Source organism: Equus przewalskii, chromosome 12 (genome assembly GCF_037783145.1).
Source record: "Equus przewalskii isolate Varuska chromosome 12, EquPr2, whole genome shotgun sequence".
Classification (NCBI taxonomy): domain Eukaryota; kingdom Metazoa; phylum Chordata; class Mammalia; order Perissodactyla; family Equidae; genus Equus; species Equus przewalskii.
The window spans coordinates 143,969-170,508 of record NC_091842.1 but is presented as its reverse complement, the minus strand read 5'-3'; the positions used below and the strand labels follow the sequence as shown (position 1 = coordinate 170,508).

The following is a 26,540-nucleotide window of genomic DNA, read 5'->3' as shown; positions in this document are numbered from 1 at the left end:
CAGCTCCTGAGGGGTCGAGGGAGGGGCCCGGGGTCCAGGCGCTGCTTCAGGGAGGGGGCGGCAGTGGGGGCCCGACAGCCTGGAGCCAGGCCTCCCAGCCTCCCTCACCGGGTCCCAGGCGGCCGAGTGGAGGATCGGGCAGGGGGGCCGGGAGGCGGCAGACGGACCTGGCCCAGCGCCCACCAGCCCAGCCTGCAGGGGCTCAGCTTAGCGCAGGTGGTGCCGTGTGCGGCCTGAGCCACAGACAGGAACCCGAGGCTCCAGGGGCAGACGGGCTCTCCGAGGACACGCAGCCGCCAACGCTCCCAGCCCAGTGCTCCCCCCCGGGAGTCCAGCACGTTGCTGCAGCCTCTGCAGGCCGCCAAGGTGATCTGGGGCTGCAGCCGAGGCCTGGATGACACCCAGGAGGGCTGGTGCTGGGGGGGCTCCAGAAGACCGCTCCCACCTCTCACCACCCTACCAGCTCCTGCCTCTGGTCCTGGATCCCTGAACTCAGTATCACCAGCAGAGTACCGGACAGGTCAAGGAGGAAGGCTGGGGGACGAGAGCAGGGGTCCCGCGGTGTGTGTGCTCAAGTAAGTCAGCCGGGATGGAGGCCTCATTAGCTAAGGCAAAGCGCCCAGGACGTGGGAGGTGATTCCTGTGGGAGTTCCATGTATCAAAAAGAAGAATGACAAACACTCAAATGCAGGGGACACATTTCAAAACTAAAGAAACAGGGTGTTCGGCCCGGACTTTGGGGCCGAGGGGCAGACTGGGGTCTTCTCATGCATTCGTCCCCTCCCCACGGCCCTCCAGCCACAGGCCTTCCCGACTCCCTCCCACCACCGGGGCTCAGCTCACTGTCCCCACTGAGAACACCCTCTCTGCTCGGCCTGGCCGCCTGCCCTGCCCGAGGCCTCAGCTTGAAGGTGGTTCCTGGGAGGGCCCTGCCCAACCTCCGTCTCTGAGCGAGCTGTGGCGCCCGTCCCCCGAGAGGTCCTGCCATCCCAACCCCCCACGGGCGGGCTTGCTCCCCAACCGCACCGGCATGTGCGACTCTGCGCACCCTTGGGAGCTCCTCCTGAGCCCACGGCTGGAGCACCGTCTGTGCCTCTGGTCCAGAGCTGCACCCAGCACCTAGCATGGGGCTCATGAATGTTTGTTGAATGAATAAACAAACTGCCCCCAGCACTGCTTAATAAAGGAATGAAGGAGTTTGAAGAGAAGTGAGGCCTTTTCTTGCTGCCCCGGGTGGGCCGGCGGGTCCAGGAGCCCCCTCAGCCTGGAGTGGAGGGAGGGGTCCGACTGTGGGCACCTCGGCCGGGGAGGCCTCTCTGGGGAGACACAGTGATGCTGGACCCCACTGGCCAGCTGCCACGAGGAGGGACAGCCTCGGTCTCCAGGCGGCCGGGGACGAGGAGCTCCGGCCAACGCCGCCTGGCCCGAACTTCGCTCCGCACGGTGGAGATCCGTAGGCCCCTCCCCGAAGCCCCCGGGGGCAGCGCCCCCCACTTTGCTAATGGAAACCTGGCGATCCGTGACCACGCGTGGCAGACATGTGCTCGGGGTGACGTGGTGACAGCGGACGCGTCGGTGATCAATCAGCCGATTTGCAAGAGAGGCATAAAGCGCTTAATTATAATCGCGTCAGGCGAGCCTGCGTGGTGGCGGCGACATTTGAATAGGTCAGGGCGTGTTGTCGGTATTAAATGCCGCTCACTCTCGGGGCTGGAGTCGCGGGATCCCACACGCTGGCAAATTGAAAATGTCCCTTCGCGTTTAAAAACATGATTGATATCCTTTGCAAAACAAATGTTACGCCTCATCGTGCACAGACCTCGCCTCCCCTGTGCTCGCGGCCGGAGCCCCGTGGGCGGCCGCCTGGGACGTGCGCAGGAGGCCGTGCGACCAAACCCCACCACGTTCCGAGGCCTCGTCTCCCTCCCTGAGGCCGGGGCCTCCAGAGATGGTCCTGTTTAGGGTTTTCTGTTCTCAGTCAGCCTTCGCCACCTGGACACAACCAGGAGCTGAGCGAGAGCCAGAGAGAAATTGCGCATTTTATTTGCTCCGTTGGGAGCAGAAAAATATACCTCCCGATAGTCTGCGTGCCGTCGACTCACGGACGGTGCCGCCAGCATCGCATCACTTTCCAGATTCTGTCCAGTATTATTTATAACAACACTTTTAGCACAAACAACAGAGGGACATAGATGGAAGGCAGATGGACGCACAGCACGCACCTGCATGCACACACATGCACACGTGTGCACACACACGCACACGCGTGCACAGGGCATTCGCGGCCTGGGTGAGCCACAGCACGAGGATGCACGGGCAGCCTGACCCCGAGGCCACACGCCTGCGTCCTGGGCCTGGGCCCCTGCGCTGCGGGTCCCTGAGCTGTGAATGGGGATGAGATGACAGCATCTCCCGGGGCTGGGGTGCTGGCCTAGGGGGCCGCCGGCGTTGGGGGACTCAGCGCGGAGTTTCTGCCTGCGGGGCCGGTGCAGGAAGGAATTCTGAGACCTGACGAACCGTCAAGGTCTGAGCGCGTCTTCGTGGGTTCGCTCTGTCTCAGCTGCCCGCCCGCCTCCCTTCACTCCGGGCCCGTTTGTCAGAACCGGATAAAGCAAGAGACGCAATTCCCGGCCGAGACAGCCGGCCTCCTTGGGTGCGTTTTTGCCGTTTACGAAATTAGCCAGTTGTCGTCGTCACCTGGTGAATCAGATTAGGCGTAATCCATACTAATGTTCAAATTAAGTCACGGGAGGCGATTAAGTCTGCAAAACGGGCTGGTGAAAAATGATAAGGCCGGTCGAATGGCTTCCCTGCGTAATTGTGTTCCTCACGACGCCCGTCTCCACGCGGTAATTAAATCATTTACATTTCAGATGGAGCGTACCCACCTCCCAGCTCGCGACTGTGTGGTCGCTACCCACGCGCCTCACAGGGTAGCAGGAATCCGTCAGCCGTCTGCTATGCAGTGTCTGCTTTCCGGGGATGGAACGTGCCGGAAGAGGGCTTACACCCGGCTCAGGAGGACCCAGAAGTGTGCTCTGCCCCCAGGTCGTCCCAAATGTGGGACGACCTTCCCTCCCTCCCTTCCTTTCTCCCTTCCTTCTTTCCGGTTTAAAAAAGTGCACGGGATTTCTTAAACAACCACCAAATATTCTGCCCACGACACGAGACGCGTTTGTCACTTGCAACCACAGCATCCACCACGGCGACACGGTCAAGAACCTGGGGACAATGTTCTCGGGCTCGCTCAGTGTCTGACCTCACCGTCTGCACTTTATTAGGACTTGAGCTGTGGGAAGATGCCCACCCACTTCCTGACCGAGTCCTGAGCCCACCAGGCTGTGGCATCTATGAACCAAATTCTCCAACGACCGAGGGAGGAAATGCTACCTTGACTCTAAGTGGACGGCACCCTAAACTGTTCCTGGCTCCTCAGGGCGGGGTCACCCCGTGAATCCAGAGCGGATCCCTAACCAGAACAGGAACCCCACAGGTTTTCCTTCAGGGAGATTTTTCTGGAAGGGTTTGTCCTCAACACCACAGGAACACCTTTCACAAGACTGGCGCCTCTCCCTCCAACCCAGGCGGGTGTCAGCACCCAGCACGAGTCTGTGGAAGTTTCTAGGAAGCGGCAAAGCCCCGCTTCTTGGCTGGAGGCGGGGCTGAGCCCACCCGGACGACCCCAGATGGACCGGGTGCCAGCCTCCCGGGGGGCCAACCGCCCCAGGCCCCTCTCACATCGTCCAGAAGCGCAGGTTCAGGTGCTGGGCCTCCAGCGCGGGGTCTCTGCGCTCGGGCGCGCGGCGGGGCGACGTGAGCGCAGGAAAGGGGTCGGGGGCCGAGAGGATGGAGTCGATGCTGAACTTGAGGTCCCCGCGCTCCAGCTTCCCCAGGGCGGCGGGGCCGGCGGGGGCGGGGGCCGGGCGGGGGGCCGGGGACCCGCGCGCACTGAGCGGCTCGGACGGACCCGGCGGCTCCCGGGCGCCCCCCTCGCGCCTGGGGCCGCGCCGCCTGCGCCGCCGCCGGTAGTTGCCGCCCTCGAAGAGGTCCAGCAGCGACTCGCAGCCGCCGGCGAGCGTCCAGTAGTTCCCTTTGCCTTTCTCGTGGCCCTCGGTCCGCGGCACCTGCGCGAGGACGCGGCTCAGCGCGCGGCCGGCTCGGGGGGCGTCGGGGGCGCGCCCGTGGGACCCGAAGCGACGCTCGCCGCGTCCCGGTGGGCGCCCCGTGTGCTCGGAGCGAACTTTCCAGCCGCGCCCCTCCCTCCAGCCTGGAATGACTTGGCCCCGGGGTGGGGGGGCGGTCACCAAGCCTGGGACGCTGGGGGCCGTTCCGCGGCGGGCGGGGGGCTCACCTTGACGAAGCAGCTGTTGAGGGACAGGTTGTGGCGGATGGAGTTCTGCCAGGCGCGCTGGTTGGAGCGGTAATAGGGGAACCTGCGCATGATGAAGTCGTAGATGCCCGACAGGGTCACCCGGCCCGCGGGGCTCTGCTGGATGGCCATGGCGATCAGCGCGATGTAGCTGCGAACGGGGCGCGTCAGCCTCGCGGGCCGAGGGGCTGCCCTGAGCGCAGCCAAGTCCCCCGTCCTCCCCGCCAGCCCTTCTGGGCGTCCGGGACCCCCAGAGGTGGACCTCCCCCCGGGGCGCCTCGGGGTGCTGGAGGCGGACAGCGGGAAGGGGTTTTGGGCGGGTGACCCCTGGACGCCCCCATCTGCGCCTCCGCCCAGACCCCAGAAGCTGTCCCTCGCCCCTGGGGGTCCCCTCGGGGAGGCGGAGGGAACCCGCTCCGTGTGGACGGCTGCGTCCCTCCGCCGAGCCCCGCCCGAGGGGAGAAAGCCCTCCCGCGCCCGGGCGGATGCGGGTTATCCGAGCCCCCAGCGGAGAAGGTCGCCGTCACCCGCGGCCTCGAGGTCACCTGTACGCGGGCCGCGTGAGCCGCTTCTCCTCGTCGGAGCTGCCGGCCGGGAAGTCGTCGGCGTCGTAGTTGAAGCAGTTGTAGGGGTACTGCGAGCTGTCAAACATCGTGGGCGCCCGCGGGCCTCCGCTGCCGCCTCCTCCGCGCCGCCCGCCGGCCGCCTGGTCCGCGCGGAGGTCCTCCCGGGAGCCGACCCGCAGCGTCTGCAGTGCGCGCTGCTCTCCGCCAGAGCTGGGAACCTGGGCTTCTGGGGTCCCCCGCCCGCCCCCACCCCGTTCTCTCGCATCCAATCCCGGCGCGGGGGAGGCCCCAGCCACCGCAGAGCCGCCGAGGGAGCGAGCGGGCTCCGGGGGACCCTCTGCCCCGCCGCGGGGGAGGCGGAGGGAGCGCGCGCTGGGTGGTCCGACGGGAGGGGCGCCTCCCTCCGCCTCGCGCTCGCCGCGCCGCCCCCCGTCGGGGCAGAGCCCGCTGGGTCCCCGAGCAGAGCTGGGCCTCCCTGCCCTGGGACGTGAACTCGGAGCTCCCTGGCCCTTGCGCCCTGGGCGCGCCCCCAGACACGCAGGGTCTTCCCGGGCACCCGGATCCCTGGAGGGGACTCTTGGGCCCCCAGAAGCCACAGCCGGGAGCCCGGGCCGGAGGGAGGTCGCGGCTGTCACCCCCTCGGTCGCCGGGGTCGGCAGGCCTCTTTCTGCCCCAGAGCAGCCTGGTCCAGGCGGGACTGGGGGGCCCTGCAGGTGTGTCCCCACCTGGAGCACCGGCTCAGAGCCCGGCCAGAGGCACAGGCCCAGCATTTCCTCCAGCGCCCGGTGTCCTGGCCACACTGTCTGTCGCTGCCCAGAGTGTGCCTGCCCTGTGACGGAGCCCCTGCCTTCCTGGGCAAAGAGCTCCCGGGAATGTGCTTCTTGTCAGCCAAACCCCCACTTTTGGTCCCTTTGAGCCTGGAAGCCGTAGTTCCACGTCCGGGTCGGTGGGTGCAGAAGAGAAGACAAGGGTTAGGAAATTTAGGAAAGAAGTGGGGTGGGATCTTAGGGGGGCCCTTTGTTTCAAGGCAGCCGTGCCACCAAAAGGCATTTTTATGAACAGTCTGCAGAATTCTGACCGTGAGCCATGTCTGTGCGTCTGCCTGAGGCCAGGAAGCCTGCATAAGCTTCTTCCGGAAAAGTCTCCCTTCAAAGCAGCACCTTTAGCTCTGAAATGACCTCTGCTCGGTCCAGCCAGTTGGCCCCGGGATGGCCTGAGGCTGCCCGCTGCCCGTCGTGGGGCACGTCCGGGTCCCTGGAAGCTCGGGGTGGCCGGGCGATGGCCCCTCCTGCGTTGGCACCGTGGCTGCCGGCTTCTGTTCAGGATCTGAGGCTCGAACACATTCCGTGATTCGGTCCTGTCGTCTCCATCAGACGTCAGAACTGAGACGGTGGGAAGGTGGGACGGGGCAGCCCCTCTCGAAACATTGTGTGTGGCAGTTTCCTAAAAGGCTCAACACGCAGCTGCTGTGTGCCCAGCGACTGCACGGCCGGGACACTGACCCCAGAGAAACAGCAGCTCAGTTCACGCAGACTCCTGTGCACACGTGTCCACGGCGGCCTTATTTGTCACGTCCCTGAACCAGAATCAGCCCAGATGCCCTTCAGCAGGGAAACGGTCGATCGAGCTGCGTCCATCCGCCCCGAGGACCCCGCTCAGCAACGGGAAGGGCCCCACCCTGGACGCAGCCACCGTCTGGGGGGTCCCCGACCGCGGAAGAAAGCCAGTCTCGGATCATGACGCACATGACGCCACTTACATGCCGTTCTCGAAATGACGAAATGGTAAAATGGAGATAGATCGGTGGTTGCTGGGGGTTGGGAGGAGGTGGGGCCGGAGGGAAGGACAACGTGAGTGGATCGATGTCCGTATCCTGGTGGCGTCACCGCACCAGAGTTTTGCATTGTTAGCATTGGGGGGAAATGGGGTGAAGGGTACCCAGGATCTCTCTGTTTCGTTACTGACAACTGCATGGAATCAACGATTGTCCCAAAACAGAAAGTTTAATTCAAGAGCCCCGCGTGGTCTTGGTTCTTCGAGACTCTCCCTTCTCCTCCTTCATATTTCGGTTATGGAAGCTGAAACCCACAGGTGCCGGGGGAGAAGGAGACCACCGTGCAGAGTGTTGCAGGTGGTGGGTCCCCAGTCAGCGCCAGGGGCAGAGAATCCCGCCGGCTCCTCTCGGTTTGGGGTTTTTTTTGGTGGGACTGTGGTGCCCACACAGCTCGCTGCTCGCCCCTCTCCCTGCCCTCTTCCTCGCTCCGCTTCCTTCCCTCGAGCTTCAGAGGAGCTGACCTTGAGCTCACCAGGACGTGGGGGCCGGCCCAGTGGCGCAGCGGTTAAGTACACATGTCCCGCTTCAGTAGCCTGGGGTTCACCGGTTCGGATCCAGGGTGAGAACATGGCACCGCTTGGCAAGCCATGCTGTGGCAGGAGTCCCACATATAAGTAGAGGAAGATGGGCACAGATGTTAGTACAGGGCCAGTCTTCCTCAGCAAAAAGAGGAGGATTCACAGCAGATGTTAGCACGGGGCTAATCTTCCTCAAAAAAAAAAAAACAAAAAAACCAGGCCGTTGATCCCTGGTCAGATATACGATTTACAAACACATAACGACGGCTGCTGCTTCCCTCCAGCTTCCACATCTCGGTGAACGCCTCCTGGGCCAACCCAACCCCAAGCTGCACAGGGAGGGGGTTCTGAGCTGGCGTCACCCAGAGCCATGGGGTTCCCGGCCTTTGTCTTACGTCTCTGAGTAAAGCCGCGTCCTTGAGGCCCGGGCTGTGCCTGGCACATTCAGCCCGTGCACGTCCCGTGTGTGCAGATCCGCCCTCTGAAAAAGCCCCGTCACGAGCCCTGGGGGGAGCAGGTGATGGTCACCCCAGGCCCTGGTCCCGCAGCTGGTGGAGACCAGAGCCCGAGTTTGAGTCCAAGGGCTCCCTCACCTGCGCAGGTGCCAGGCTCCAGCCAGAACCGCGTGCAGAATTCGCGGATGAATCGTTCATGCAGCTCTGAAGATGAGAGCCGGAGGGAGCGTGTGGATCCCCCGGGAGAGGCAGAAGCGGGGCGTCGCCCGAAGGTCCCTCCTCATGGGCCTCGCTGGTCGCACAGGAGGAGGAGTGGGAGCCAGCGTGGGCCTCGTCCCCACAGAGGTCATGGCAGGTCCTGTCTGGGCGTCTCCTCCTTCGTCCATCCGTCCATCCTGAGACAAGGTCCCAGGGGGACGGGAGGAGCCTTTGAAGTCTTAACGGAGGAACCTCGAAAATGGGTGGAGAAGACGCCACCGTCTTTCACTTATTTAATTAGATAGAAAATAAAGATTGGTCAGCGGGAGAACTGGACTTAGAGTTAATTAGTTACTTAGAGAACTGTTTCTTAGAGTTCTGAGACGTTTGCTTGACTGACTTCTAAGAAAACCTTTTAATGAATTTGGGGGCTGGCGGAGAGAAGGAGGGCCAGCATCGCTCTAAGAGCTCGTGACGCAGAGAATCTTATTTACTCCCCAGGACAGTCCCGGGGCCAGGGGTTACTGTTTATTCCCAGTTACAGGGTCCGAGAGGGCAGTCAATGCGCCCGCTTGTGGGGCCGGAGCAGGCTTGAGCCCAGGCCACGCCTGGTGACCCCACTGTGGGTCGGGATGCACCGGGGACCCCACATGCGCCCCCCAGGAGGCCCGGGTGACGACCCCTCACAGGAAAGGTGTCTCGGAAGCAGCTGGAACGGCAGCCGGGGACCCGGAAGAGTCCTGGGCAGCGGCCTTTAGCCGAGCGGCCCCTGCAGCCTCGCCCGCGGACCCGGGAGAATCTACACTCAGGAGCCGCACCGCCAACGGAGCAGAAACGACACAGGGGCTCGTGGGGTTTGTGACACGTGCGTCTGTGGGGAAAATACAAAATTACGGTCTTGATAAACGCCCAGTCGGGCACTCAGGGAGGGAGAGGACGGGAGCGGACGGGGTCACGGGCGACGTCGAGTTCCCTCTGTTATGTCGCGTTGCAGCTCCTGAAACCCGGGGATTTCTTTTTTTTTAATTATTTTATTGAGGTCATCACGGTTTATTGTGTGATTTCAGGTGCATGTTATTCTTTATCAGTTTCTCTATCGACTCATCGTGCTCACCACCAAGAGTCTAGTTTTTATTGGTCACCATATAAATACGCCCTTCACCCCTTTCCCCCCTCCTCCCCCCTTGTCCTCTGGTAACCACGGGTGCGTCTGTTTATCCGCGTTAGTTTATCTGCCATACGTGAGTGAGATCATGCAGTGTTTGTCTTTGTCTGCCTTACTTCACTCAGCATAATACCCTCAAGGTCCATCCGTGTTGTCACAAACGGCTGGATTTCGTCATTTCTTATGGCTGAGTAGTATTCCATTGTGTATAAATACCACATTTTCTTTATCCATTCGTCCCTTGATGGGCACCTATGTTGCTTCCATTTCTTGGCTGTTGTGTATAATGCCGCAATGAACATAGGGGTGCAAGTATCTTTATGCCTTTGCATTTTCAAGTTCTTTGGATAAATACCCAGCAGTGGAATAGCTGGATCATATGGTAGGTCTACCCTTAGTTTTCTGAGGATACTCCCCACTGCTTTCCATAGTGGCTGCACCAGTTTGCACTGCCACCAGCAGTGAACAAGGGTTCCCTTCTCTCCACACCCTCGCCAACATTTGTTGTTTCCTGTCTTGTTAATTATAGCCATTCTGACCGGAGTGAGGTGATACCTCATTGTGGTTTTGATTTGCATTTCCCTGATAGCTAATGATGTTGAGCATCTTTTCATGTGCCTGTTGGCCATCTGTATTTCTTCTTTGGAGAAATCTCTGTTCAGATCTTGTGCCCATTTTTTAATTGGATTGTTGGTTTTTTTGTTGTTGAGACGTAGGAGTTCTTTGTATATTTTGGATATTAACCCCTTATCTGATATATGGTTTGCAAATATCTTCTCCCAATTGTTAGGTTGTCTTTTCGTTTTGTTGATGGTTTCCTTTGTTGTGCAGAAGATTTTCAGTTTGACGTAGTCCCATTTGTTCCTTTTTTCTTTGGCTTCCCTTGCCCGGTCAGACATGGGACTTGAAAATATGCTGCTCAGACCCATGTCATAGAGCGTACTGCCTATGTTTTCTTCTAGAAGTCTCATGGTTTCGGTGTCTTTAATCCATTTTGAGTTGATTTTTGTGCATGGTGTAAGGTTATGGCGTACTTTCATTCTTTTGCATGTGGCTGTCCAGTTTTCCCAACACCATTTATTGAAGAGACTCTCCTTTCTCCATCGTATGCACTTGGCTCCCTTGTTGACCATTAGCTGTCCATAGATGAATGGGTTTATTTCTGGGCTCCCGATCCTGTTCCATTGATCTGTGTGTCTGTTTCTGTGCCAGGACCATGCTGTTTTGGTGACTATGGGTTTGTAGTATATTTTGAAATCAGGGAGTGGGCGCCATTCACAAAACTACTGGCACATGATATTCTTCAAAAACCTGCTTTTTAACGTCTATGGAACGTCGAATGTGTCAGAATTCGCTCATAAATCATATATTGAATGTTTCCGGGGAGCACATCGTTGCAGGAACCTCCTTATGTGAGTAATCGTCTGCTAATTTGAAACTATAGATTCACGCTGAGTTTCCTCAACAATCAGACGCAAACTTTATTTCTAAATTGTAGACGCCTTCAGGGCTCGCTCGCCCGCTCAGCCGGCACTGATGGGGCCCCTAGGATGTTCCAGATCCCGCGAGAAGCTCTCTGACCCACCAGCCGTGCAGCAGCTCAGGTGAACGGAGGCCCCGGCTTCTCCGAGTGGTTTTGCGGGAGCTCCTCGGGGCGGGAGGAGACCCGGCTCGTTCGCCTCAAACGCTCGATGGGTGATGCACAGAGAGAATGAAGGAGAAACGTAAAAATCACATCCGCGTCACTTTCCCAAACCAAGGCAGCAGCCCTGGGAATAACTTCCTGATCACGGGGCCGGCACATCCGCTCAGCGGGTGTAAACGGAGGCCTCAGCATCCTGGGCCTCCTTCTTGGCAAGCGACCATCGCTGTTTAACATCGGAGGCATGTTGCAGCGTTCACAGAGTCTAGGGTTTCACAAACTCTCTCCAGAGCCCTACATTTTAGTGGGACGAGCCCCCTGAGAAAGAACACAGCTGCCCCCGACACTCCCTCCACCCACCGAGCGCCCCCTCTGATGGCCCAGGAGGTGACTCGTGACACTTCTCATGGCCCCGCTAGAGTCACCTCTGTCCCTTCATCAACTGCTGCAGACACAGGGTTACAGTTCTCCCACTGCAAACGCCAGGTCTGGTGCCCGGAGATGAGGTCAGCCCTGCTCAAGCCACAGGACTGAGGCCAATGGGGGGTGTCTCCCCACAGAGGAGCCAGGGGTCTGTTAAAAGAAAGGGCAGCAGGCATATTGCAGAGCATGCCATGAAGGAGGACAAACCTTCCTATGTTCTGCTCACTGCACGGACCTGTGCAGTAGCTCATCAGAAACAGGGATAGCTAACAAACCACTGCAAACTTAGTGGCTTCAACTAACAGACGGTCTCTTACAGAGTTTCTGAGAGTCCGGCGTCTGGTGTGGCCTAGCTGGGCGGTTCCAGCTCCCGGTTTCCTACACGCTGGAGGCAGGAGTAGCTGGAGCTGTCATCTAACAGCTCGACTGGGGATGGAGGATCGCTCCCGAGGTGGCATCCTCATGCCTGCTGTGCTGGAGTGGCCGCTGCCTGGGGCCTCAGGTCCTCCCCACATGGCCTCTGCATCGAGCTGCTCGGCACGTGGCAGCTGATCTCCCCCGACAAGAGGCCCAGGCTCACCTGCGTGTTCTCTATCGGTCTCACCAGCCAGTCTGGGGGCAAAACTGGGGGGCTCACGAGGGCGTGGATCCCAGGAGGTGGGGATGCTGGGCACCTGCCTGGGGTTCCTGCCACATGGGGAGCTGGGAACTCTTGACCCCAACGGAGGGGGCTGCACTGGCTGGGGAGGGAGCATTACAACGGGGAAGGAGACCTGGGTGTGGAGCCCGCCAGCCGTGCCAGGGCTCAGGGCTGGGCAGGGTGCAGCCTCGGGGGAACCTCACGAGGCCGGTGGCAGAGATGAGCGAGGGAGGTCGGGAGGGACGCAGCCACGTGGAGTCGAGGACCCGCCAGGAGCTGGGAGCACGGGGGGAACCGCAGAGAGACACTCCATCCTCATGTCGCCCCCCCCCTGCCCCGTCCACATGATCTCAGAAATGCACGACCGGAAACGGAGGGCGAGGGCTCCATGGAGGGCGTGCTGAGGGGTCACGCTGAGGCCAGGGCGACCTTCCCCATAGAGGGAATGACTGAGCAGCGCTTGGAATGGGATTAACAAGGTCAAGCTGGCCTGGTGCAGAGAGCTCCATGGTGGCTGTGCAAAGGGCCTGTGGCGCCACGGAAGTTCCTAGCAGCTTCCAAAAGGCCAGAGAGCTCCAGTGGCTTCCCTCCCCCTCTGGATGAATTCCAGCCTCTTCTGTGCTGAGGAGAGTCTGTAAATATTTACCGGTGGACAGAACTGTCTTCAGCACTCACTGAATGACCCATTGATTCAGCAGGTATTTTTGGAGTGCCCGGTGCTGACCGGGTCCTGGTGGGACAACAGACTGAGTCTGACAGGCCCTGTGCCCGGGGCTTAGGCCCCTGAGCTCCTGGACTCTGCAAGGACAGGCAGACCCAATGGGGGCACGGCAGCGGGTGGGGTGGGCTGGCTGAGGCCCCCTGCCCGGATGGTCTTTGCGTCCCCTCTTCTCCTGGGGCCCTGTGTGTCTCTGCGCTGGGAGGCGGGTTGTGCTCTCCTCGGACTGTCCTCTAGGTGGTGCAAGGGGACCGGACACGGGCCGTGCGCCCTGGCACTGGCCTCCCGTGCTGCCTCGTGGCCGCAGGACTCGTCCGCCAAGTGTGGCTGGGGAAGCTGCGTCCTCGAGCTCCGGGACCCAGGCGACGGGGCAGAACAGGGGCCTGGGCGGGGCCGGCTGACCGGAGCCCCCACTGCAGCCTCACCGGCTGCCCCTGACGCCCCCCAGCGGCCCCTCTGGGCTCTCGAATGGCCTGTCTCCACTCGTCCCGTTAAACCCTCGAGGCGGGAAGGACACGGTTCCCAGTTCCCAGAAATCTCGCCCCAGGCGGGCAGTGAACTCGTCCTGCGGGATGTCAGCTCCAAAGAGAGGAAGGCCTGTGCCTGGGGGCCCCACACGCGGGCTCTGGGATTCCCTCCCAACGAGACCCCTGCTCCTTCACCTCTGACCCTGCCCCCTGCTTCTGCTCAGCTCCCTTCTTGGGGGAGAGCGACTCGGGGAAGAGGGTCCTGTGGTCGGTGGTCCGGACGTGAGGGAGCCGTGTGAGGGTCAGCCTGGGAGCCACTCAGGGAGGCCGTCCCGGAGGGGGTGGCTGGGGACCCCGGCGTCCAGCCCCTCCACCTGCGGGTGTGGCCCCGGGGGCTCCGAGTGTCCCGTCCCGAGCCCCCCGAGGGCGGCCCCGTGGACAGATCGACGTGTCCGTTTCCTCATCTTAATTCTGGACGCGGCCTCTGCTCCCTCCCGAACCCGATTCTCTGAAACCAGGACCGACCTCGGGGCCCCTTCCTTTCCCTTTCTCCCTGGTCTGCTTTCGTTTAGTCACTTTTGAATCCTTGCCCGCTCTCTCCTCGCCCCTCTGGTCTGTCCTGCTCATGGGCGGAGAGGCCGCCGGGCTCGTGGGAACGCGGGTGCACGCGGACGTCCCCAGGGGGAGTTTTTCCTCGCTCCGTTCCCGACACGTCCTCGTCCCTCCTCCCCTCCCGTCCCCTTAGTCGCTTCCTGGAAAGCGTGTTGATCGACACCTCTCCCGGCCGAGCCCGGCGCCCTGATTGTGTCCCCTCCCTCCCAACGCTCTGCTCCACCTGGACGGCCAGGTCCTCACCACGTCCCGGCAGGTGCCTGTCGCCGCTGAGCCACCGTCCCTTCCGCAGAGACGGCCGACCCTCTCTGTTCCCCGGGGAGCCTGGAGGCGTGGGGGCCTCATCGTCGTCCCACTGGGCCTTCTCCAGCCCTCCTCCCGGGCCGGGGTCCTCCCTCTGAATGGGGCAGGGGACGCGGCTCCAGGTGACACGTCCCTCCTCCAGGGGGGATGCCGGGATGTCACCCTGCAGGACCAGCCCCTGCTCACCGCGCTCCTCCCGGCCGCCCCAACTCCGTCCTGCTCGTCTTCAGCTCAGGAGATTCCCAGGGACCCGGGAGCTGCGTGTGGGGCCCGGGGACGGAGGCCACGTGCACGTTCTCGTCAGGCTGCAGTGGCCACGGCAGAGCCGCAGACGGGCTCGGACAAGGGCCTCATCTTCTCGTTCTGGGTGGGTCTCTGTTCCTGGCTGCAGATGGCCGTCCTCTCCCCGTGTCCCCCTGTGGCCTGTCCTCTCCTTATGGGGACAGTCCTGCGGGGTCAGGCCGCCCTCACGACCTCGTTTGACCCCAGTTACCTCCCAGATGCGGCCACTCTGGGGTCGGGGCCTCGACCTGTGAGCTTGGCCACGGCCCCCTCGCACGCAGCCGCCTGGTGCCCCTCGGCTCCCCGTCCCCTTGCCGCCCATCGCAGTGTCCAGTCTGCCACCTGTTTGCAGGTTATCGTGCGTCTCCACCACCGCCCTGCAGACCTCTGCTGACATCCCGTCACCACCGGGCCCCACCTGACCCGCGGCAGGCGCCTGGCGAGTCTGAGCAGATTTCGGGCCCCAGGGCCAGTGTGGGGGACACGCTGCTTCCCTCCAGCCCCCGGCCCAGTGTGGCCAGTGCACACCGCTCCTGCAGCCCGTCCCACCATGCTGCCCTGGGGCCTGCTGGGTAAACATGGGCCCACCTGATGCCAGAGCTGTGTGACCGGACGCCCCCCAGCCCTCAGAGCGGCCACAGCGGGAGAGGCCGGGCTACCCGCCCCACACCCGTCCCCCCCGAGGGAGCTCAGGCCTCACCCTCCCTCCGTCCAGCCTTGGGTACAGCCCCGGGGCCCCTCGGAAGCCGGGGTCAGGGGGCAGGGACAGCGTCAGGGCTGGGGTCAGGGGTCAGGGACAGCAAGGCCCCAACGTGTCTGCTGTCTCTTTATTGTACTTTTACCACATTGAGACGACCCCACAAAACGTGGCCAGGACAGCGGCTCTGCCCTCAGGGACGCGGTCACACCCGCCACCGGGGCCCGGCCGCCGTGGAACGGAGTGACTGGTCGTTACGTCGCTCGGAGCCTCCTGGTGTCAGAGGACACGGCCCCCGAGTGCGCCCGGGGCCCGGGAGGAGGAGTTCATCTCAGTTTGGGTCCCGCGAGCGGGGGGCGGTCTGGGCCGCATGGCGGGCCCTCTGTTTACGCCCCGTGTGGACCAAGGTGGTCACGGGGCTTCCTCTCGACACGGGGCGCCGGCCGCCTCCCGGCCTCTTCTGGTCTCGGAAACGAGTCAGGCGAGTCCTGTTGGACCCACGGCCCCGGCCGGGAGCAGCCCGTCCGCCCGGAGGTCCCGGCTGCGCGGCGGGCGCGTGTCCCCCTTGGCGGCTGGCCGGCCGGCGGCTCGCGGTCACTACCTCCGGGCGGAGCCTCTGTGCGGGGGGCCCAGGTCGTCCTCCACCACGCTGGGCAGCCCGTCCTTGTCCACGCAGTCTCTGACGGCCTGCAGCACGATGCGCAGCCGCCGGTCCAGCGCCTCCAGGTGCGGCCCGTACAGCACGGGCGCCACGCGGTCGCCCCGCAGCGACTCCGCCATCAGCAGGCTCAGCTTGAACTCCTCCCGGGCCAGCAGCTGCAGCCGCAGGTGCGTGGACTTCCTGATCCTGGGGGGACGCGGGGGACGCGGGGCAGCGGCGTCAGCGCCCGAATCGAGGCCGGGCTGGTCCCCTCCTCTCGTCCCGCCATGCAGGACGTGGCCGCGTGAGGCCCAGCAGGGCCCGTGGGCAGACAGGGCAGCCACTCGCCTGGGGACAGGCCCAGCTGTGGACACGGGGCGGCTGGGGGCCCCTGGGAGGCGGAGGGCGGAGGGCGGGGGGCAGAGGGCGGGGGTCAGCCGTACCTGCAGCACTGCTGTAGAGGCACCAGGATGGACAGCTCGTCGTGCGAATATTTTCCAAACCTGTGGAGAAAAGCCGAGTTGTCGGGCTGCACGAGGGGGACGGGGACACAGAGAGAGTGGCCGCTCGTGGGCGGCCTGCTGGGCTGCGAGGGCCGTGGAGGCCAGGCGGTGTGTCTCTGGTCCCGGACGCAGGGCCTGGGACGACATGGGCCCTTTGGTTCCGGCCGCTGGATGGAGCCAAAGCGGCTGAGTGAGGCATCCCAGCTGCCTCCTTGTGCCTCGGTTTCCCCAGGCAGACACCAGGAAACAGGACCCGCTCACAGGGTTACTGTGAAATCAGGTGGCTCAGCGGCACACACCCTCCCCGCCGTGGACCCCAGTCGGCGTGGGGGGAGTGGGGGGATCCACGCCCGCGTCACGCACACGGTGGCCTTGGGGACGGCCACGCCCCGCCTCACCCTCTCCCGTTGTCCAGGTGGATGATGAAGGTCTCGTTCCCGAACTTCTCGAAGGTCTCGTAATGGTGCCGGTCCATGTTCCCTGCGGAGGAGCAGAGCACGCCCGTCCGCATCCTCCATTCCAGAAGCTTCCGTGCAGCCCGGACACGCCCCCCCGCCCTCCCGCGTGCATCCCACCTCCGAGCCGGGGCCCCTCACACCACAGGCCTCGGCTGGTCCCCACGGCTTGGCGGTAGACCCCCGACTCCAGCCGCCGCCCCCGGGACGCACCCATGAGGAAGTCGAAGATGGTCATGTCCATCACGTCCAGGATGCGGCGGCTGTTGTCGTAGGGCGGCGTCTGCTTCACCTCTTCACAGTAGTCGGGGTCCACCTCCCACCTGCAGGGAGCAGCATGGCGTGAGGAGGCCGGGCCGCCTCTGGGTCGACAGGGAGGCCCGAGCCAGCGTCCAGCACGGTCCCACTAGGAACGGTGGGGTGGACACTGCAGCCGGGACCAGGGTGGGTGGGAGAAAAGCTCTCGCTGCCAAAGAAACCGGCTGCAGATGGAAACAGGCCAGCAGGCGGCTGAGGCTGCATTAACAGGAGCAGGGGTCTGGGAGGTGATTGCGTCAGGGCCCCTGCCCTGTGCTGACCACACCTGGAGGCGAGTGCCAGCCCGGACGCCGGGGTTTGGAGGGTCCCTGTCAGGGGCCGGCCCCCCCGAGCCCGGGGTCAGTGTCGGGGTGCCCGCGCGGCTCACTCACTCGGCCTTCTTGCGCTTGTGGTACGAGCGCCGCCAGGGGTTGCGCCAGGTCTTCCGCTTGGCCAGCGAGAGGTCGGGCAGGAAGGCGGCCAGCGAGCCCTCGATCTGGTCCGGCTTCCCGCACAGCGCGTGCTCCGTGGAGCAGTAGTAGGAGCACTCCCCGTAGAAGCAGATGTTGTTGGCTGGTGGCAGAGGGACAAGCCAGTTAACGGGGCCACGTCTCCCCACGCCGGCCCCTCCCCGAACATCAGTCCCGGGCCCGAGTCTGCACGCGGCCTGCACCCCACCCGGGACAGGCGGGCCCCCCACATTCTCACCTTCCATCTCAGCCCCATGTTACAAGGCCCAGAGAGGGGCGCCGACCTGCCCGTCGCCACACAGCTGTGGCAGCTACACTGGGGTCTGAACCAGGTTCTTTCTAGTCGCCCTCAAAACTAAGGGAGCGGAGTCTGTGGAAACGCTAGAGTCGACGTTCAATGGCTTAAACAGGCATTCGCCCCACAAAGAAAACCCACAGAGCGCGAGGAAGCATTTGCAAACCGCCTATCTGATGAGGGTCCAGCGCTTACACATGTAAAGAACTCCTACGACTCAACAAGATAAATAACCCAACAAGTAAACGGGTGAAGGAATTCAACGGATATTTCCCCAGAGAAAATCTAGAAACGGCCGCAAGGACGTGAGAAGACGCTCAGGGTTGTAGATCCAGCTGCAAGGAGACGCCGCCCGTCCGCGCCAGGCTGGTTCCATCAGGAGAACAGACAGTCGCAGGTGTCGCTGGGGCAGAGACGTGTGGTGGGCGCGTGCGGTGCAGCCGCCACGGAAAGGGGTCGGGCAGATCCTCAGAAACCAGACGCAGAGTCCACGTGACCCACCCACTCGCCGGGCGACGCACGAGGAATGGAGCGCGTCCACACGGAAACCGTTCTCGAGCGTCCAGGCAGCCGGGTCGCAGCCCAGGGGGTGACGGACGGACAAAGAACACGCGGTTGGTCCACAGACCGAACGTTATTTAACCGTGAAAAGAGGAGGCGCTGACACCTGTCGCCTCGCGGAGTCATGGGGACGCACGACCGCTCGCCTGCGGGCCGTACGACGTGATTATGTCTCAACCGAGCGGAGCCTTTTAGACGGCGTCGCCCGGCTGTTGCGCCATTCAGGGCCCCGAGGGGGCTGTCCTGCCGCGGGCGCGTTTACTGGCCGAGCCCCTGTTTCCGCCTTCGATCACTTTGTTTATTTGGTGGAGAAATGCTCAGGGCCAAGGGTCTCTCCTTCCAGCCGTGCGGCCCCAGGCGACGCCCTCCACCTCCTCGTGCCTCAGTTTCCTCGTCTGAATTGAGGACCACAGTGGCCCCTGCTTCACAGTTGAATAGGGGACCTGGGTGGAGCCAGAGGACGCGTGGCCCTGAGTGGGCCGGGTCACAGCGCGGCTGTGAGGTCGACCCCTGCCTACAGAGGGGGGAGCGTGGGCCCCTCTTCATCTTAGAAATAACGATTATGATAATCAGGATGGACGCGGGAGACGGCAGGGCCACAGTCCGCCCCAGGCACCCGCCTTCGCGCCCTCGGGGTCACGTCCTCGGGCCACCTGGGAGCCGGGCAGACGGGCGGCTCTGAGGCGGGGCTGGGTCTCCAGGACGAGCCGAGCGGCAGGAAAAAGCCATTTAAAGCCAGTCTGAGATCTGGAGGGCGGGGGGCCCGGAGCGGCTCAGAATCTCGTCCTGACCTGGAGGAGATCACGTAGGTAGAATTTTACCAAAGAGAATGAGAAGTGCCCTCCTTGGACGTCCGCGCAGCGGCCCCTCTGAAGGTGAGTTCCGTCTGTGTCCTGACACGGCGCCCCGGCCTCCTGTCCACAGTGGGGCTGCAGGCAGCTTGCCCTCACCCCACCTCCCAGGCCACCTCCACGCTCCCCTGTCTGGAGCCCGGCCCCCCTTTTTCTCCCTTTCCCAATCGACCCCAGAGCAGAGCTTCTTGGGCTCCTGGAGGCAGAAGGGACACGGCGGATCCCAGCAGAGCCCGGCATCTGTGGCATTTCGGCATTGGTGGGCCTGGACGTGCAGGTGAAGCAACCAAGTGACAAAGGAATCTGAGTGAGATTTCTTTTTCTCAAACGAGGTCAAAGCTGCTGTAGAGAAAACCGCACGTTCCAGAGGCTTCAGGAGGAGGTCCAGCTGCCGGAGCCGACGGCCGGACGGAGACAGTCACGGAGAGAGGGAGCCCGGCCACCTGGCAGGGGCTTCGAGGTTGCGCCTTCGAGGCTGCATCATTAGCGGTGGGGCCTCGGGCGCCAAACGAGATTCTCGGGCTTTCACAGCATATTGGTGGACCCGGAAAGACCACAGAGGGGTCCCTGTGGGATGAGGTGGAGGAGCTCGGGCCTTTGAGAAGAAGGACTCATCTCTCAGCTCCAGCCGAGCAGATACAAACTGAACGATCAGTGAGCGATGAGCTCCCCGTCGCTGGGGGCGTGCAAGCTGTGGGAGGCCCTCAGAGACCCCTCCCCACCACAGGTTCTTCCTCAGCCCTTTGATTTCTGGTCATGTGGCTGAGACACTGACGGGGGAACAGAAACCTTCCTCCTGCCTCGCGGGGGTTTCTGTCCTGCTCTCCCCTCATTCGCGGGCTCCCCACTGCCGGCCCCACCAGTGCGTGAGGGTCGTGTTGGGGCGACTTAAACTCGGGGGGCAGCTCAGAGAACGGAGGCCTCGTGTTGGAGCCGGAGAAGGCATTGGAGACGCCGGGTTTGCAAGAACGACTCAATTCACCTTTTCGAACACTAACGGTAGAAACAACCGCCACGCTTGGCGCGGGGCCGGTTACGTCCGGTTCCCTTTGACTAAAGGACCGCGAGCTGGCGCGTTACCTGGGGAGATGAAGAACGTCCTCCACAGCTTCTTGTCCCGCGTGACGTCCCGGATCTCCTTGGTCATGTTGACCATCCTGCCGGCCACGGGCGGCACACGGCGGAAGTCCAGGATCCTGGCGGGAAGGACGGAGGGGACTTCACCTCGTGCCCCCGGCCCACTCCGCCCTCCTTCGGCCCGACCTGGGGTCACGGCTCCTCCTGGCGCCCTCGGTGACGGCCCAGGGCTGACGCGGGCGGTGCGTCCATCTGCCCAGGGCCCGGGCAGGTTTCAAACAAAATTAAACTAAACCGCCGCTTTCCCAGGGCCGCCTCCTGAGCCGCCTCCCACGCGGAGGGCGCGGACCTGAGCCTCCCGGTGACACGGGCGTCACCGTCCTCTGCGGGGAGGCGGCGGGCGCAGAGGAATGCGGGCCGTCCAGACAGGACCCGCCGCACCCTCGGCCCCCCTACGGCGGCACCCAGCCGTGGTAAACAAGTCACCCTCCTCCCAGGGAGGGGCCCGGCGGCCGCGGCTGCTCTCGTTTTCACAGAAAGGCCCTTCTGGTCCTGGGCCCGGGCGGAGCGGGGACGCCGTGTTCTAAGCGGCCGCAGGACTCGGTGCTGCAGGTGGAGGGCTGGGGCCCAGCGCTCGTGCAGTGCTCTGACCCGCAACCGCGCCCGTGGGGAGGCCGCGGCGGAAGCAGACTCACCTGTCCAGGTGGAAGGCCGCGATCTCCGCGTTGTGCCTCTCGTAGTCGGAGAAGTAGAAGAAGTCGGGGGGCGTCTCCTGCTCCCTCGTCTGCCTGGAGAAACGGACAAGACGGACGGCATTTACCGCCGAGGAACCTGCCAGGGAGGGCGCGAGGAGCCCACCAGCTCACGAGAGCCGGCGGCTGAATTCCCAAGAATTTTGTGAACCCGTCAGCATTAAAAAGCAAATTATCTAAACTTACAGCCAAAGAAATGACATTCACACAGAAACGAACATGAAAAGCCCGTCCCTTCCCTGTCACCTGACAACTTTATCTGCTTCGACCGCTCCCGCGTCTGGAGGGCGGAAACGCGGCGTGGGGGAGCCTGGAATAAGCGTTGGGACCCTCTGACCCTCCCCATCTCCCGGAGCCGAGTCCAGACCGTCTTTTTGTCCCGCCCATGCTCTCTTCGCTCACACTGATCTGTTTTCCTGGAACGACCTTCCCTTCACGTCTCCGGATGCTAAGTGGGCATTAACGTGTCCCCCCCACCCAGGCCCAGGGGCTTCCGCACAGAAGGAGCCTCATCACAGACGTCTGGAGTTCGGGTAACGGTGCCTATGAGAGTGCCCTCTGGGGTCTCAACAGCGCACAACAGCTCCATAAAGGCTCTGACAAGGCCTGCAGCCCGACACAGACCGTGGGACCATTTCTTTCACAGCGTGCCACCATGTTCCACGCTTCGGAGAACTGCTGGCTCAGGCGGTCGACCCCTCAGAGGCAGCTCCCCCCGATGCCCCCACGACCACGAGCGCAGTTCACCCCGGGCCCCCCGGCCTGGAGGGTAAGCTCTGTCTGGAGCAGGGACGTGCCCGGCCCATGCAGGACGCCTGGTGGTCAGAGCCGGGCCACCAGCTGCTCCTACCCGGCAGGTCACCCCCTGCCCCCCCCGCAGCAGGTGTGTGGTGAGTGAGCCCCGCGGCCCCCCACTCTGGCCGGCAGTGTGTGCAGCCCGATGGCCCAGCCTCCCGGCCTCCACGCCCCCCGCCTGGGGTTCTGCACTGAGGAACCTGGGCCCCCCGGCTCCGCCGTCGCAGGCCTGACGCTCGCCCCGAGCAACAGCCTAGAAGTCTCCACGGAATCGCCTGACCTTTAAATACTGGCAAGTCCGCTTCAGGTTTTGAGAAACACCGTGGGACAAACCACGAGCGGACGGGAGGCCGCCCTCGGACCCGAGCTGCCACTTCTGGGGTGGGGGGTGTTTCTGAGGTTAAGAAGGGGTCACTGACTCGACCTGGAGGAACTGGAGTCGAGCGCACACCCTGGCTCCACTGGATTGTCGTCAGTTTTAACCAGAAACAGAAAAATTCGGATTTGACAAGATTTCTCTCTGGGGAACTTCCGAGCCTCCAGTGCACACGGCCCCCCCGGACCCCCGTGCGCCCCGGAAGCAGAGCCCACCACGCGCCTCCGGCCTTGCTTGTCGTGGAATTAAGAGTCACTTTCTTTGGAAAGTACTGGCCTCTGACCCTCGTCAGCTGGGTAGACAGAGCTCACCGCCCGCCCCCGGGGCAGAGGGACCCTGGAAACCCTCACGAATCATTGGCTTCTCTGCCCCCTCGATGTCCCTTTGTCCCTCTTTCCTCATCTGGGCGGGAGGCAGCCCGTCCTCCCCGGCCCCAGCCAGACCTTCCTCCTTCCAATTTCTCAGCTGGGCTGCCACCTCCAGGAAGCCCCTCGGGAATGGCTCCATGCTCTTGGACACCTCTCACTGCCTGTGCCCAGGTGGCATCAGAGCACCTCACACATCAGCAACAGGCCCCTGGGGGCCGAGGCAGGAGACCCCTCCCCGTGTCTGCTCTGGGCCCTGGCTCCTGCGGCCACCGGCTCATTCTGCACGTGGAGGCCTGAGAGCCCCGGGCGGGCAGCAAGCAGAGGGAGCAGCACTGAGGGTGGACACACAGCAGCCGACAGCACAGCACCCTTTAGACCCACGGGTGCCACAGGCTCAGCCCCCAACTCAGCGCCTCAGCTGGCTCCTTGGCACCCGGCCGCCCAGGACTCCTGCAGCCAGAGACGCCCGCCTCCTCTCCTGCCCCGGCCCCCTCGCCCCTGCTGCTCCAGCGTCACTACACCTCCCGGGACCAGCCCCAGGCCCTCCCGTCTCTGCACCTCTGCCTGTGCCGGGCCCTCTGCCTGTGCTTCCCTCCTCCACCCTCGCCGAGGTCCGTCTCAGCCCCGTGGCCTCCTGGCAGCCTGAGACAAAGGCTCGTCCCCCGAGGAGCTTGGCACAGTCACACTAGACCATTGTCTGCAGGGCCCGGGGGCTGGAGGGCCCAGCCAAGTGCCTGCTCGAGAACAGGAGGTTAGTAAACAGATGAGCAGAGGAGGAGACGATGGGGGAAGCACACGAATCCACCTGCCGCCTCGAGCTCTTCCCACCCTCATTGCTTCAATTTCCATGATCACCACCATCACCACGACCACCACCATCATCACCACAACCACCATCATCACCATGACCACCATGACCATCACCACCATCACCACCACCATCATCATCATCATCATCATCACCACCACCATCATCACCATCACCATCATCACCATCACCACCACCATCACCACCATCACCACCCATCATCACCACCACCATCATCACCACCATCACCATCACCACCACCACCACCACCACCACCATCATCATCACCACCACCACCACCACCACCATCATCACCATCACCATCATCACCACCACCATCATCACCACGACCACCATGACCATTACCACCAACATCATCACCACCATCACCATCATCATCATCATCATCTCCATCACCATCACCACCATCATCACCACCACCATCAGCACCATCACCACCACCACGACCATCATCACCACCAGCATCACCTCCATGGCCATGGTTTCTAGCACACAGTGACCCTTACTGCCTGATGTGCAGCAGCAATATCTGTGATGCTAGCAAGTGAGCATTTCCATCCGTCAATGCTGTGGCCTTTGCTCCCTCTGCCCTCACCCCGGCCACCCCTCTGAGCCCGTCACACACCTGAGTGCAGGTGGCTCCGAGCCCCGCTGCTCTGGGAAGAACCTGGCCACTTCCTGGAGGCTCTGTGACAGGTCCCAGCACAATTCCTGGTTCCCTCACATCTCCCGCCTTGGGCCTTCCCGGGACCTCGGTCCCCTGGCTGTTCACAGGAGGCAGCTCTGTCCCCAGCCCCGAGGCCGTGTGGGCCTTCCGCCCCGCTGTGTTGGCTCCCAGACGCCCCTCCCCAGAATGGCTGCAGACGTGCAGAGAGGTAGCTGAAGCATGTTTTGCCCCGGGGCTTTCCTCCCTCCTGAAGCTTGAGACGCTCCTGGGCCTGCGTCCTCCGGGCCTGTGTGCTCTGGGCCGGCCTCCTGACGTGGAAGAACCGTATGGGGTTTTAAGGCTCTTGCAGGTGGCAAGCTCCTGTGGGCAGGGGCCCCGTTGATCTGTCCTGACAAGGCCCCTCGGGAAACACCCGAAGGGGAGGGGGGCACACGGGAGGAAGGTGGACCCCGTGTGGGCCTCCTGTCTGTCGGCTGTGGGCAGAACGCCCGTGGTGCCCGGACGGCGGGGCAGACCTGGCCCCCACTGCTGGCAGCGAGGGCTGGGGGAGTGCCTTAGAGTCCTCACCTCAGTTTCCCCCGCTGTGGACAGGGTGATTTCTGCTGCCTCCGTCCCCACGAGGTCACTGAGCAGGGCTCAGGCTGTAGCCGCTGACCTGGCTCCCCTGACCTTGAGTGGTCAAGGCCACACAGGCTGAGAGCTGGGGGCAGGAAGAACGATGGCGAGAGGCCGGACTCATTTGTGGGGCCGATGGAGAAGGAGGGGCAGCTCCCCGCCATCTCACGGCCGAAGGTTTGGGCAGAACAAGGGAGGGCGGTGGACCCTGCCGGCCGTGACGGGGGGTGAGGGGGGGAAGGGCAGGGTCCACCACGGACGGTCACTTCCGTGAAACCACAGGATCCACCAGCCGCCTGCCCACCTCCTGGCGCCATCCCCTCTGGCGGGTCCACACCGCAAGAACTCGGGGCCACTAAGGGGCGCAGGGGGACTGGGATTTCCCTCCTCGCCCGGACGGGGGGACACGGAACACGCTCCCTCCGCGGGGAGGCCTTCCTGCCGCGTCCTGGGCCACGAGAACAGCAGGTGCTGGTGCTGACACAGCCGTTTGGGGGAAGACTTTGGGAAAGTACTGAACCCAGTACCCCTGGGCTAACCCTGCAGCCTCTCCTCCCTCCAGGTGTCCCCAGCCAGGTGGGCCCAGGCCACCCCAGGCTCCCGGCTTCTTCCGGGGGAGAGGGGCGTGGAATTGTGGGAAGGAGATGTTACCGACACGGTGCGGGGGGGAGCCGGGCCCCCAGAGCCTGTGCCGCCCGGACGAGGGGCGGGGAGGCCGGGATTAGCGTTTCCTGGAACAGCACACGGGCTCGGAGCCCGGGAGTCACGGTCCTCTCCGTGGACTGAGCGGGAGCCCCTCCCAGGGATGTGCGAGACCCTGAGAGGACCGGGGACCTGAGGAGCCTCTGGCCTGGCCGTGCCCCCACCCAGAGAGGTCGGCGCCTGGAACCCCCGGACCTGGCTCCGAGGGCAGAGGGAGCCACACCTGCCCGCAGCCCGCGCGGCAGGAACCGAAAGGTCAAGGGCTGAGTTTCCTGGTAAAACAGCCGCGGGGACACAGGCACACAGGCAGTGAGGTGACCGTCTTGGTGACAGAGCCCTTGGCAGCGGTGACCGGGGTGAAGAGAGAAGACGGGGTGGAGCGTGGTGAGATGCAGACAGCCGGGCCCCGAGGGAGGTGCTCGTCCACCCCCGCTCTCTCAGGAAGGCCTCCGCCCGGCTTGGACAGTCACCCTAAGCCCCACAGGCAACCAGGAAGCAGGCCCTGGGGGATGCTGGGCACCCCTGACACCCTCAAGTCCCAGGCTGGCTAAACCTTGGTGAGGTGCCGTCAGGACCAGCTCTTGGGAGCCCCCCGCACTTCCACATTCCCTCTCCCTCCTTTAGAGGGACTTCCCTTTGCTCCGAAGGAAGCGCAGTAAGAGCTGATGGCGGTTATTCATACTACAGTGAGAATGACTATGTCGACCTCTCCCAGGAAATCTGTGATCTGAGGACCCAGAACCTTGAATACGCCCCTTAAATGGCAGAAGGAAGTTGCTGGTGTGATTAAGGCTCCTGAGATGGGACATCGTCCTGGACTGAGGATCATCCCAATGTCCTCCCAGGGGGTCCTATGAGAGGGAGGCAGGGGGTGATCGGGCTGCAGAGGCGGCCACCCCGACGGCCTTGCAGACGGAGGAGGAAACAGCGTCTCCCCGGGAGCCTCGGGAAGGAGCGGCCTGCGGATCCCTTAGATTCCGACGTCCAGGGCCGCGGGGAGGGAACCCGTGCGGCTCTGAGCGGCCAGGTTTGTGTCACTCGTCCCAGCCGCGGCAGGAAGCTGACAGAGAACCTCGGTGACGCCGAGTAGCACAAACAGCGCAGTGACCCAGTGACCTTGGAAAGGTCGTCAGACCCCGGCCGTTTCCTCCGGATCCGGTCACGCCTCGCTGCTGATGTTTATTACACTTTCGACAAACGATACAGAACCCGCGAGAGGCGGCACCTGTTTCTCAGGAGCCAGAGCGGCAGAATCGGCGAGCGCCACGTGCCCCGCGTCTCCGATCCTCGTCCCCGTTTTAAGGACAAGGGAGCCTGAGGTGGGGAAGGCGAGAAACGGCAGGTCCTGGGGGAACCAGGGGGCTCGGACCCAAATCCTGCTCTTTTCTTCGGGCCCCA

General features: G+C 63.1%; 1 protein-coding gene across 1 annotated transcript in view; it reads right to left on the bottom strand.

Annotated features, from left to right (window-relative positions):
• Positions 1-15,005: 15,005 nt before the first annotated feature.
• Positions 15,006-26,540, bottom strand: part of FAM20C (FAM20C golgi associated secretory pathway kinase) — a 33,859-nt gene continuing 22,324 nt past the window's right edge. The window contains exons 4-10 of the mRNA XM_070566106.1: positions 20,734-20,826; positions 20,042-20,157; positions 17,177-17,357; positions 16,701-16,810; positions 16,431-16,512; positions 15,973-16,032; positions 15,006-15,736 (exon numbers count right to left, since the gene is read on the bottom strand). Coding sequence (XP_070422207.1) covers positions 15,487-15,736; positions 15,973-16,032; positions 16,431-16,512; positions 16,701-16,810; positions 17,177-17,357; positions 20,042-20,157; positions 20,734-20,826 — 892 coding nt within the window. The 3' untranslated portion in view covers positions 15,006-15,486. The remainder of the gene's footprint in view (positions 15,737-15,972; positions 16,033-16,430; positions 16,513-16,700; positions 16,811-17,176; positions 17,358-20,041; positions 20,158-20,733; positions 20,827-26,540) is intronic.